At 37.9% G+C, this 14,185-nt stretch overlaps 1 protein-coding gene across 1 annotated transcript in view; it reads left to right on the top strand.

The window, feature by feature from the left end:
• Positions 1-14,185, top strand: part of LOC150090808 (uncharacterized) — a 791,939-nt gene that overhangs the window by 392,054 nt on the left and 385,700 nt on the right. Inside the window, exon 22 of the mRNA XM_090372970.1 lies at positions 12,933-12,986. Within this exon, the coding sequence (XP_090229096.1) occupies positions 12,933-12,986 (54 nt within the window). The remainder of the gene's footprint in view (positions 1-12,932; positions 12,987-14,185) is intronic.

Here is a 14,185-nt window from a genome sequence, read left to right as displayed (position 1 = left end):
CATTAACCACCCTGCCAACCTTTGTATCATCTGCAAACTTGGACCTTAAATCCGATATACCTTCATCAATATCCTTGATAAATATACAAAACAACAATGGGCCCAACACTGAACCCTGGGGAACTTCACTAATAACATTTGTCCATGAAGAGCAGTGTCCATTGATTACCACTCTCTGTCATCTCCCACTCAACTATCCCTTTATCCATTATAGCAACTTACCCTTAATGCCATGCCTCTCCAATTTGTATAGCAGTCTTTCATGTGCAACAGTATCAAAAGCTTTCCTGAAATCCAAGTATATGATATCAAAATTATTTTTGGCATTCAGTTCCTTTGTGACCACATCATAGTAAAAAAAAAAAAAAAAAAAAAAAACACTTCCACTTCACCCCTCCGTTTGTTTTTTATTTATTTATTTAGCCTTAAATTTATTTAGGTTATCAACTTCCACAACAAGGGATGGAAGTCTGTTCCACCAACCAACTACCCGCTGGCTAAAGGCAAATTTACGCACATCTATCCTACATCTGTCTTTCCTCAATCTGAATTTATGCCCTCTCAGGTGATTATTCTGAGGAAGAGGAAGAATCCCATCGGCTTGAGCATGCCCAAACCATTCAAGGCTTTATACACCTCGCCAGTGCCTAGTCTCCAGACACTGTAATGTGCAAAACGTAAGCCTTTCTTCGTAAGAGCAACCCTTTGTTCCATTCACTGAACTTGTTGCCCTTCTCTGCAGTCGTTCAATCCCCTGTTGTGGAAGTTGATAGCCTAAATAAATTTAAGGCTCAGCTGGACAGGTATTTCGAATGAACGGAGGGGTGAAGTGGAAGTGTTTTTTTTTTTTTTTGGCTGATGCTCCATAAGCTTGCTTTCTTGCATCATGTGCCTCTACTAATGCTAATGCTGGTATCCAATCAAATTGGTCAGATAAGAGCTCCCTTTAGCAAACCCATGCTGTGTCTTAATTATTACTGCAGTCTTGTCTAGATGATCCTGCAATTCTTCTTTAACCAGTTCCATTATTTTCCCCAGAAGGTCTATATTACTTGTTTCACCTTTTGAACCCCCTTTGTGAATTGGTGATACATTTGCACACCTCCGGTCCATGGGGGACCACCCTTGAGTCCAAGGAAGCTCTCATAATTATGGCTAAGGGTTTGCTTACTTCCTTTGCTGCCTCCTTTAATATAACTGGATAGATCCCGTCACCCCAGGAGGCACCTGGGGTGACGGGATCTATCCAGTGATATTAAAGCTATCCTTATGATTAACTTCAACAATTTCTCCTCCACTTTGCTCTAAGTTATTACAAAATCACTTGGCTCCCTGTTAGCATTTCATAAATGTCTTGCACTCCCCTCATTGAATAACTCCTGATGCGTGAATATAGATGCAAAATACTCATTCAGTTTATCAGCTACCTGAGCATGATCATCAAGAGTCAACCCATCTATGTTAAGTGGTCCAATCTGATTCATTCCTTTCCTGCTACAGTTTACATAAGTAAAGAACTCTTTGCTGGTTTTCTTTGCATTCTTTGTCAAAGGTTTCTCATAATCTGCCTTCGCCTGCCTAACCTTCTTTGTGACTTGATTACAGGCTAGTTTATACCTGCCGTAGGCTTCTGTGCATCCCATACATTTTCCTTCTCTGCCATGAGCCTCTTTAATTCATCTGACATCCTTTTAGGCCTAAACTTTGAACAGTATTTCTTAGTTGGAATGAAAAGCCGAGTAGCCTCCAAAATGAAGTCCCTGAAGGTTTCCCATTTAGAATTCAACTTTGGTAACATCATCAGTTGATCCCACTGTAGAGAAATTAAAAACTGTCTGAGACCTGTGTAGTCACCTTTACAAAAGCAAAAGCCCTTCCCTTTAGCTTTGATGTTAGTTACATCTTTAAGTAATTCCCAGATCAGTATGTTGTGATGACTGTCACCCAGTGATTCTTTTAACTGCAAATTCTTTAATGCATGAATAATCACTGCTGATAATCAGATCAAAAGTATTACTCATTCTGGTTGCCTCTCGGACATGTTGCTATAAAAAACAGTCATCCAATAAATCCACAAAAGTCTTGCTAGTGTGCGAGTGACCAATCCACAAGTTCCAGTCAATATCTGGAAAGTTAAAATCCCCCATTATAAGACATTCTGACTTACTGGCCCCCTCTATTTCTCTGCACAATTGCTCATTATACTCATCAGTTTCATTAGGCCTATGACATATGCCTACTCATTTTTATTTTCCCAATGCCTATTTCACACCAAACAGAGTCAATACTGCATTCTCCACCAACATTAATTGGATGCACTTCCTTATATTTTATGTGTTTCTTAACTAACAGCATAACCCTTCCTCCCTTCCTTTCTTATCTATCATTCCTGTACACATTGTACTCCCCAAATTCCAATTCTGCACTCCTTATATCTGTGTGACACCGCATCTCTGATATCCCAACAATATCTGCCTTTGATGTCTTGACTAGCACTTCAGGCTCATCAAATTTATTAACTATACTCCTAGCATTGGTGTACATGCAAGTATACATGCACTTATTCCTATTCTTGGTTACGTAACACAGCCCATGCTTTACTTGTTCCACTATGACTCGCAACAGTCGTGGAAATCTTCATTACCTTGCTTTCCAGGCTGCTGCTCATTCTAATAGAAGCAGTGCAAGAATCACTTTTTCCTCTGCCTGTAGCCACTGTTAATTTTTTAGTTTGTGTATCCCCCCGAGCTAGCAGTTTTCTGACCCATCTAACACTGGCTCAGTAGCGTCAGCAAATATTTTTGCATCCTTTCTATTTAAGTGTATCCCATCCCTGTAGAAGCAGTCTCTCCTGCCAACAAGCACAGACTAAGCTGAAAAAAATTCAACCCCTTGAGCCCTGTGCAATCTCTCCAGGGCTGAATTGATCGACAAGGCTCTTATCATATAATCCCTCCTATCATGTCTGGGCAGAATTGCAGACACTTTCACTTTCAACCCTAACCCACAACTTTTTTTCAACATTGACCTGTACTTGTTGAGTAAATCTGCAGATCTCTTACTCTTAATGTCATTAGTTCCAACCTGTACAACAACATCACCTTTTGTGCCTTTAAAAGATGATATCTGCTCTACAATGTCATCAACTTTTGCACCTGGCAGACATACCCTGGTCCTGTTCCACCTATCCTTCGTGCATAGTATATTCCCCATCTCCCTGACAGAGTCACCAACAATAACTAGTTCCTTTTGGACCAGTGCATTCTGCCTTGGAGATTGCCCCTGTTTTGCCTGATCCACAGGAGTGAGCTCTGTCGTTGAGCTGGGCAGCTGAGAGCTTGATGGGTCCCTCATATTAATTTCTTCGAGGGCATTTACCCTACACCTCAAGCTCACATAGACTCCCATTAGAACGCTGAGTTAGTGCCTAATTTTTTGACACTCTAGGCACCTAGCATGCACCAAGGCATCCTCCTTGGCTAGATCATGTCCTGTTTTAGAAAGGTCAGCAAACATTTCACATTTCGCACATTTTTTGAGACTGTGATGCGTTGGAGAATCGCCCCCTTCATTTCTCCCCTGAGTTACAGTACTCTCACTAGTCTGTTCTTTGCTTCGTAGATCTAGTCTGGGTCATGATTTCCATTTAAATACAATTTAATTAACAATAAATTTTAATAAGAATAATATTATTTTAGATTAATTGATAATACTATAATAAGCTAACAGATTCCTAATACAGTGCTTCGAATTACGCTATCTAGTTTTGTTTTACAACTTACGCTATCAGTACAAGATATATATACATTAAGCTATTTCTTATCGACTACAATATGGCGGCTAGTTCAACAATATTAGTGCCTACACTGGGAGTCGTAACTTCCAAAAATTGCTGGCTAAATTCAAAATAAGAAACTAACGAATACTATTAAACCTATTTAATATCTCTGTAAAACACAATGTACTAAGAGCATGAAACAGCCCCTCAACATCATTACTTAAGCAAAGTGAATCTTCCATAGCAGAATAAGAAGAAAGCTCTTTTTGTCTTTTATGAAATACAGATATATTTGTAATTTTTTTCCATTTCTTCAACCTAGATTCCAAAAGCTCTGCCTGTGGTTTAGATTGAAATCCTGTACAAGATCACACAATTCACTTTAAGTTACAAGAAGAGGCTTTTCAGGTCTAGGCATTCATATTCTGATTTAGAGTTTGTAGTGACAGTTTCCATCGAGTCATCTGTGCTTTTCTGTTTTAATGACCAGGTTTCTAGGAACACAAAGTTTGCCACTGTGACTAACTAGTCTAATGGCTGATGAGATATTTGGATACACAATTTTTTGTCTGTCTTTTCCTTTCTGTTCTTCAATTTCAGTTATGCAAAAGTAAAAGTTATTGACATGATTGGTTAGTATTAGGCATGTAGTGTACAGAAGCCACAGGCTTTTGCTCCACCAGCCTGTGGCTTCTGTACACAAAATATGTTAGTATTGGTAGTTGCAAATATATTAGTATTGGTAGTTGCAAATATATTAGTATTGGTAGTTTCAAAGGATGTAAGGAAGATAGCTTATATAGCATAAGCTAAAACAAAATATATAAAAAAAAATAAAGAAAATAATGTAATAAAAATAAAAAAATAATAAAAAACTTCATCTGTACAATCCCTCTAGCCATTTGTTGAATCCCTTCTCAAATTTATTCATACTACCAACTTCCACAATACCAGATAGAAGTTTGTCAACAACAGTCTACTCTCTGGCCAAAAGCAAATTTTCATACATGTAATCTGTAACTATCCATTTTCAATTAAATTTATATCCCCTTATGTAGTCATCTGAGAAAGAGTAAGGGTGCCATCAGCAATTAGTTTATTCACTCCATTTAAAACCTTAAACACTTCAATTAGGTTTCATTGCAGGTTACCAGACACTGCAATTGCAGAATTGAAGTTTTTCTTGGTAAGTGTATCCTTTTGTGTTCCCGATTTGTTCTTCCCTGCAGCTATTTCAACAGATCCACATCCTTCCTAAAATGAAGCTTCCATACCTGTATGCGCTATACCAAGGTGTGGCCTAACCAGGACCTTACATAACAGAATAACTTCTCCTTGTCCTTGCTGGATATCATTTAACTTTAATTTATTTAACTTTCCACATATTGACTGGACCTTTTGGGTTGATCATTCCCACAGTAACAAGACTTGTTTTGGATTTATTGGAGGATTGTTTCCTACATTAGCATGTTAGAGAGGCAGCAAGGAATAGTAATACTCTTAATCTGATTATTAGAGTTGACTCTTTCATGCATTAAGAATCTGCAGATAAAATACCCACTAGGTGTTTTTTTGTAGGACCGTATTGTTGTGGGACTTAAAGATGTAACTACTGTTAAAGGCAAGGAAAAGGGCTTTTGCTTTCATAAAGGTGAAAAAACAGTAGTAAATACACTGTATACAGTAGTAAATATAAAGTTTTTAAATTCTATGCAGGGGAACCTACTGATGAAGTACCAACAGAAAACTATAAATGGGAAACATTCAGTGATGTAAGGCCATGAATGGTTTCAGTTGAGCAAGCTCATTGCTGATGAGATTCTTCCTCTTGCCCAGATTAATCGCCTGAGGGGACATAAATTCAGATTGAGGAAAGACAGTTGTAGAATAGATGTGCAGAAATTTACCTTTGGCCAACAGGTGGTTGATTGCTGGAACAAACTTCCATCTTTCATTGTAGAAGTTGACAGCTGAAATGAATTCAAGACAAAACTAGACAAACATTTGGGGCAAATGGATGGGTGAAATGGGAAGTGTTTTTTTTTTTTTTTTTGTCTGATGCTGTATAAGCTTGCTTTCTTGCATCATATGCCTCTACTAATGCTATCACAGGAGCTACTAGGCTGTTTATACCATATAAAAGATACAGTTCAAGCCATAAACCTAAATGGTTGTCAGATGAACTGATGTGACTCGTGACAGCAAAGAAAAATACATGGAATGCATATAAATTATCAAGTGATACAGATGACTATAGTAGATATAAAACTAGTCTGCAATCAAGTCAGAAAGGATAGGCAAGCTTAAGCAGATTATGAGAAGTCTCTGAAAAAGAATATAAAGAAGAGCAGCAAAGATTTCTTTATTCATGTGAACAATAGAAGGAAGGGATTGAATCATATTGGTCCAATACATATGAATGCATTAATTCTTGATGATCAGGTTGCTGAAAAACTGAATAGATAATTTGCATCTACATTCACACATGAGGAATTTTTTAGGTATGCAGATGCCAGAAGTATATCAAATGCTGACAGGGAGCTAAATGATTTTGTGATAACTGAGAGAAAAGTGTAAGGGAAATTTTTGAAGCTAAATGTAAAAAAGATGTGTGCTGATGGGATCTATCTAGTTAAAGTAGGCATCAAAATAATTAGTTTTGTTTAACAAAACTTTAGCATCATTATGAGAGCATCTATGGATTCAGAATAGTTCTATATGAATTATTGATGTGCAAATGTATCACCAATTCTTAAAATGGGGAAGAGAGGGAGAGATATGAGTAATTACTGAACTGTTAGCATGACTTGTATTCCAGGGAAAATGATGGAAAAGAAGTAATGTAGGACCATCTTGACAGGAGTGCCGTTATACTGCAGTCACATCATAGATTTAAGGGCTGCTCTTTTCTGATCAACTTGATTGGATATTATTAGCATTAGCATTAGCATTAGTAGAGGCATTTGATGCAAGAAAGCAAGCTTATGCAGCATCAGCCAAAAAAAAAAAAAAAAAAAAGTAACATAAATAAATAAAAATAACCACTTCCACTTCACCCCTCTGTTCGTTCGAAATACCTGTCCAGCTGAGCCTTAAACTTATTTAGGCTATCAACTTCCACGACAAGGGATGGAAGTCTGTTCCACCCACCAACCACCCGCTGGCTAAAGGCAAATTTCCGCACATCTATCCTACATCTGTCTTTCCTCAATTTGAATTTATGCCCTCTCAGGTGATTTTTCTGAGCTAGAGGAAGAATCCCATCAGCATTGAGCATGCTCAAACCATTCAAGGCTTTGTACACCTCTATCAGATCACCCCGCTGGTGCCTAGTTTCCAGACACTGTAATTTGCAAAACTTAAGCCTTTCTTCGTAAGAGAACCCCTTTGTCCCATTCACCAATCTAGTTGCCCTTCTCTGTACTCGTTCCAGCAGCTCTACATCCTTCCTGAAATGAGGCCTCCAGGCCTGTATACAGTACTCTAGGTGTGGCCTGACCATTGCCTTATACAAGGGAATAATCACCTCCTTATCCCTGCTAGAAAAATTCCTATATATCATTGACAATACACCATGAGCTACTCTTGCAGCTCGTCTGTACTGCTCAGAGAACTTCATATCTGCCTGCACCACCACCCTCAGGTCCCTTTCATTCTCTACCACTGTCAGTGTAGTACCACAGAGTTGATACGTTGCTCTGGGGTTGCTGTTTCCCATATGTAGTACTTTACATTTGTCAATGTTAAACTTCATTTGCCACCTCGAAGCCCATCTGCTCAACCTTTCCAAATCCTGTTGCAGCAGCATAGTGTCAGTAGTGTCCTTGACAACCCTGCCAACCTTCGTATCGTCTGCAAACTTGGACATTAAGCCTGATATACCATCATCAATATCATTTATAAATACAGAAAACAATAAAGGCCCCAATACTGAACCCTGAGGGACTCCACTAATAACATTAGTCCACGATGAGCAGTGTCCATTGATTACCACTCTCTGTCTTCTCCCCCTCAACCACCCCTTTATCCATAGCAGCAACTTGCCTCCAATGCCACACTGCTCCAATTTGTGCAGCAGTCTTCCATGTGCAACAGTATCAAAAGCCTTTCTAAGATCCAAGTATATAATATCAAAGTTATTCCCTGCATCCAGTTCTTTTGTGACTGCATCATAGTATCCAATCAAATTGGTCAGGCAAGACTTCCCCTTAACAAAACCATGCTGTGTCCTAGCTATAACTGAAGTCTTGTCTAGATGATCCTGCAGTGCTTCTTTCACCAGTGCCTCCATTAATTTTCCGGGAACAGAAGTTAAACTCACAGGTCTATAATTACTTGTGTCAGCCTTTGATCCCCCTTTGTGAATTGGGGTCACATTTGCACATCTCCAGTCAATGGGTACCTCCCCTGAGTCCAAGGAAGCTCTCATAATTATGGCTAAGGGTTTGCTTACCTCCTTTGCTGCCTCCTTTAATATAACTGGATAGATCCCATCCACCCCAGGTGCCTTTCTTGTGTTTATCTTCAACAATTTCTCCTCCACTTTGCTTTTTGACATAGTAACAAAACATTATGACATAGTAACAAAAAAATTGGATTCAAAAAATAATTTTGTCTTTATATACTGTCATTTCAGAAAAGCTTTTAATATTGTTGCACAGAAAACACTGTTATACAGATTGGAGCACAGTGGCATTAAAGTCAAATTGCTGCTACGAATAAAGGGAAGTGAAGTAAAAAATTCAAAGTGATTATCAATTGGCACTGCTCTTCTTGGACTAATATTATTAGTAGAGTCCCCGTGGTTCAGTGTTAGGCCTATTGTTGTTTTCTATATTTATTAGTGATGTTTATGAAGGCATATCATTCTTAATGTCTAAGTCTGTGGATGATACAAAGGCTGAAATGGTAGTTAATCACAGTAATCAGGATATGCTACTGCAACACAATGTCTACAAATTAGGCATTAGTAGAGGCATATGATGCAAGAAAGCAAATTTATGCAGCATCAGCCAAAAAAAAAAAAAAAAACCCCGCTCACTTTTGACCCCTCCATTCTTTCAAAATACATGTCCAGCTCAGCCTTAAATTTATTTAGGCTAACTTCCAAAACAAAAGATGGAAGTCTGTTCCACCAACCAACTACCCACTGACTAAAGGCAAACGTCCACACATCTATCCTACAACTGTCTTTCCTCAATTTGAATTTATGCCCTCTCAGGTGATTATTCTGAGTAAGAGAAAGAATCCCATCAGCATTGAGCATGCTCAAACCATTCAAACCTTTATACACTTCAATCAGATCACCTTGCAGGTGCCTAGTCTCCAGGCACTGTAGTCTGCAAAACTGAAGCCTTTCTTCGTAAGAGCAACCCTTCATTCCATTCACTAACCTTGTTGCCGTTTTAGGTACTCGATCCAACAGCTCTACATCCTTCTTAAAATGAAGCCTCCAGACCTGTATACAGTACTCAAGGTGGGGGCCTGACCATTGCCATATTCAAGGGGATAATCACCTCCTTGTCCCTGCTAGAAAAATTCCTGTATATCATTGACAAGTCACCATGAGCTACTCTTGCAGACCGTCTGCACTGGTCAGAAAACTTCATAGCTGCCTGCACAATTACCCCCAGGTCCTTTTCATTCTCTACCACTGTCAGTGTAGTACCACAGAGTTGATACGTTATTCTGGGGTTACTGCTTCCCATATGTAGTACTTTACATTTGTCAACGTTAAACTTCATTTGCCACCTCTCAACCCATCTACTTAACTTTTCTAGATCCTGTTGCAGCAGCATACTGTCATTAGTGTCCTTAAAAATCCTGCCAACCTTCGTATCATCTGCAAACTTGGACATTAAGCTTGATATACCATCATCAATATCATTTATAAATACAGAAAACAACAATGGACCCAACACCGAACCCTGAAGGACTGCACTAATAACATTAGACCGCGATGAGCAGTGTCCATTGATTACCACTCTCTGCTCCCCACTCAACCATCCCTTTTTCCATAGCAGCAATTTGCCTCCAATGCCACACTGCTCCAATTTGTGCAGCAGTCTTCCATGTGCAACAGTATCAAAGGCTTTTCTAAGATCCAAATATATGATATCAAAGTTATTCCCTGCATCCAGTTCCTTTGTGACCACATCATAGTATCCAATCAAATTGGTCAGGCAAGACATTCCCTTAACAGAACCATGCTGTGTCCAAGCTATAATTGAAGTCTTGTCTAGATGATCCTGTAGTGCTTCTTTAACCAGTGCCTCCATTAATTTTCCTGGAACAGAAGTTAAACTAACAGGTCTATAACTTGTGTCACCCTTTGATCCCCCTTTGTGAATTGGAGTCACATTTGCACATCTCCAGTCCATGGGTACCTCTCCTGAGTCCAAGGAAGCTCTCATAATAACTGGATAGATCCCATCCACCCCAGGTGCCTTTTTTATGTTTATCTTCAACAATTTCTCCTCCGCTTTCCTCTCAGTTATTACAAAATCATCTAGCTCTCTGCCAGAGTTTAATTCACCTCTGGCATTCCCCCTCCCTGAATAACTCTTCATGTGTGAATGTAGATGCAAAATACTCATTTCCTTTGTTACCCACCTGAGTCAGTAATCATCAACAGTTGAATCACCAATATCCAGTGGACCAATCTGATTTATTCCTTTCCTTGTAGAGTTTATATAGGTAAAGAACTCTTTGCTGTTTTTCTTTGCATCCTTTGCCAAAGATTTCTCATAATCTGCCTTTGCCTGTTTAATCTCCTTTGTGACTTGGTTGCAGACCAGCTTATATTTATCATAGGCTTCCATGTCACCCATTAATTTATATGTATCCCATGCATTTTTTTTCTCTGCCATGTGTCTCATTAGTTCATCTGACATCCATTTAGGCCTAAACCTTGAACAATATTTCTTAGTTAGTATGTAAAGCCTAGTAGCTTCCAAGATAAATTCTTTGAATGTCTCCCATTTAGAATTTGCTGTTGGTAACATCATCAGTTGGTCCCACCATATAGAATTTAAATACTGTCTCAGGCCACTGTAGTTGCCTTTACAAAAACAAAAACCCTTCCCTTTACCCCCAGTGGTAGTTACCTCTTTGAGTAAATCCCACTTCAGCACACTGTGATCACTGCCACCTATCAGTTCCTTTATCTGCAGATTCTTAATGCATGAAGAATCGCTGCTGATAATCAGATCAAGAATATTACTCCCTCTAGTTGCCTCCCTAACATTCTGATGCAGAAAATAATAAATCCACAAAAGCCTTGCTAGTGTGTAAGTGACCAATCCACAAATTCAAGCCAATATCCAGAAAATTAAAATCCCCCATTATAAGACTCTCTGATTTACTGGCCCACTCTATTTCCCTGTACAGTTTCTTATTATACTCATCAGTGTTGTTAGGCCTATAACACAGTCCTACTCTCAATTTTGATCTCCCAATGCTTATGTCACAACAAACTGAGTTGACACTGCACTGTCCAGCGATGTCGACTGGTTGCAGTCGACATCACTAACTTCCTTGGATTTTATGTGTTTCTTAAATAATAGCATAACCTGTCCTCCCTTCCTATCCTGTCTATACATGTTTTGCATTCCTTATATCTGTGTGACACCACATCTCTGATATCCTAACAATATCTGCCTTTGATGTTTTGAGCAACACCTCAAATTCATCAAATTTATTTACCAAACTTCTAGCATTGGTGTATACGCAAGTATACATGCACCTGTTCCTATTCTTAGCTATCCTAAGAATTAAATTAGGCAGATGGCTTGAGAAGTGGCACTTTATGTTCAGTATTGACAAATGCAAGGTACTTCGTACGGGGCACAATAATCCCAGATAATGTACCAGCTGTGTGGTACCACACTCAAGCAGTGGAAAATGAAAAGGAAGCTGACCTGGGAATAATTGTGCAATCAGATATGAAGTTCTCTGAGCAGTACAGACAGGCTGCCTGGACAGGTCATGGGGCTTTGTCAGTGATACACAGAAATTTTTCTATTAGGGATAAAGAGGTGATTATCCTATCGTATGAAGCAATGGTTAGGCTGTATCTTGTGTATTCTATGCAGGTCTGGAAGCCTCATTTTAGGAAAGATGTGGATTTGTTGGAATGTGTGCAAAGAAGAGCTTGGTGATGGGGGGGGGAAGTAAAAGGGTGCTCTTACCAAGAAAAGTTTCTGTTTTGCAAATTGCAGTATCTAGACTGTGGGGCCTGCAAGAAGGTCTGATTGAGTCGTTTAAAACTTTGAATGGATTGAGTATGTTAATGCTGATGGAATTCTTCCTCTTGCTCAGACTGCACACAATAGGAACATAAATTTAAATTGGGGAAGGATGTGTGTAATTCAGATGTGCCATATTTGCTTTAAGCCATAGAATGGTTGATTGTTGGAACAAACTTCCATCTGGCGTTTTAGAGGTGGATAGTTTGAATCAAGAAGAACTAGATAAACTGTTAGAGGGGATAAATAGATGAAACTGGAAGTGTTAGTTTTTTTTTTTTTTTTTTTTTTTTTTGGCTGATAAGTTTGCTTTTTCTTGCATCAGTTGCCACTACTACTAGTAATAAATAATAATTGCTTGTAATAATTTTAGAAAATAAATTTATATATTCAATACTTTTTATGTTCGTGTGCTTTGATATTTCATAAAGACCATTATTGTTATAAAGTTAAAATAACACGTTTTATATAGCATATTACAGTTTTTGTTTTTTTTTTTATGTTGAGTGAAGTACATAACATTTGTAGTAGCTAACAGTATTTAATTAATTACATTAAAACACTAGACACCATGTTTTAGAGAAAGTATTTAGTTTATTGGTTTTCTATAAATTACAAAAGATTTTTGTAATTTATTGTAATCTATTTATAAAGATTTTGTTGTAAAGATTTTTTTTATTTTTTGTAATTTATTTGTAATGAATTTACAGAGGACTTTACAAAATAATTTTTTATAAATTTACAGATATTGCTTTAAGTTTTAAATTTATAGAAATTGCTTGAAATTTTTAATTTACAGAAATCTGCTGTTTTATTTTGTTAATTAAATACTGTTATATTACAGTTTGTTATTTTATCCTTGTATATACATCACACATAAACATCTCTACATTTTTTCTTTATTTCAGGGGAAAATGGGATCTTCTGGTCCACCAGGTGGAGTAGGTCCTGCTGGTGAAAGAGTAAGTCTTTGTCACTTTTTTCCATATATCTGTGTGCATATAGTTCAACTGTGTGCGTGTGTGCATGCACATGCTGCGTGCGCACACACACAGTTGAAGCTCTTTATAGCAAACCCCCCCATTAAGGGAATGAGAAAAATGATTGTTATGTTGAAAGGATGTTGTATTGATAGTTCATGAAATCGGCAAAAGAACAAAAGTTTGACCTTTAAGTGTAATCCTATTAATACACTATAGTATAATCTAGTTCTTAATATATATGCCAGTGTTAAACAAGAAGATGCAGATTGTACATTTTGCATCAATTAGCCACAATAATGGTGCCTCACTAGCCAGGTGGGAAGGAGCAGCAGTGCGTAGCACACGCTTCTTGATTAGACTGGGGTTCGAGCCCGTCACCACCAAATACGGAGGATGCGGAAAGATCAGGGAATGACTACCGCATATCCTGGAGCAATATGGCCTTAGTTGCTAATGCTCCTAAAAACCAAATAACAAATAACAAGCCACAATAAGCTTAGTTACATTAATTTCAAAATTTGATATTATTAATACAAATGTACGGTATTTATGCATATGTGTAGAAATACATATATATCTAGCCTAACCATTAACAGGGAAACTGGTTTCAGACCTCAAAATAATCTGTCAAAATGCATTGTTTCAGTGGCAGAGTATGTTTCATAAAAGAATTATGATGGTATCTATAGCAGTTAACTCACTTTCACAGTTAGGTTTTGCCTGAAAAGAATGTTATAGAAGATCTAATCCTTGATGAGTGTCCTTCATCAAAACTTCTTGTTCAACTACAATAGGTACCTCTACTTCATCACTAAAAATTTAAATTTCCATTACGTGTGCAGTGAGTTCCTGTTCAATTATGGGTATCCTGAGAACAAGGATGTCTGCTTTCACTTCAGTATAGTCTTCAATACACATCTCCCTCTAAGTTTAGGAAATGATGCACGTCCTTAAATTTCTTCAGTATGATCAGATATTTTTCATGATCAATAGAGGAAGAAGATGTAAGGCTTCCTTTGTTGCATCATTCAAGGGACAAATCCAGCATATTTGAAGCAGTTGGCAATCACTTTTTCATCAACTTTATCCCATTCTGAAACACCTAAGTGCATTGTGTTTTGCTTTCAAAACATAGCACTCTTTGTTTAATAGCATTCTGTATAATATTGGATTGCACA

Source organism: Mastigoproctus giganteus, chromosome 1 (assembly GCF_048544385.1).
Source record: "Mastigoproctus giganteus isolate SK-2022 chromosome 1, ASM4854438v1, whole genome shotgun sequence".
Classification (NCBI taxonomy): domain Eukaryota; kingdom Metazoa; phylum Arthropoda; class Arachnida; order Uropygi; family Thelyphonidae; genus Mastigoproctus; species Mastigoproctus giganteus.
This window is presented reverse-complemented; position numbering and strand designations above follow the sequence as displayed.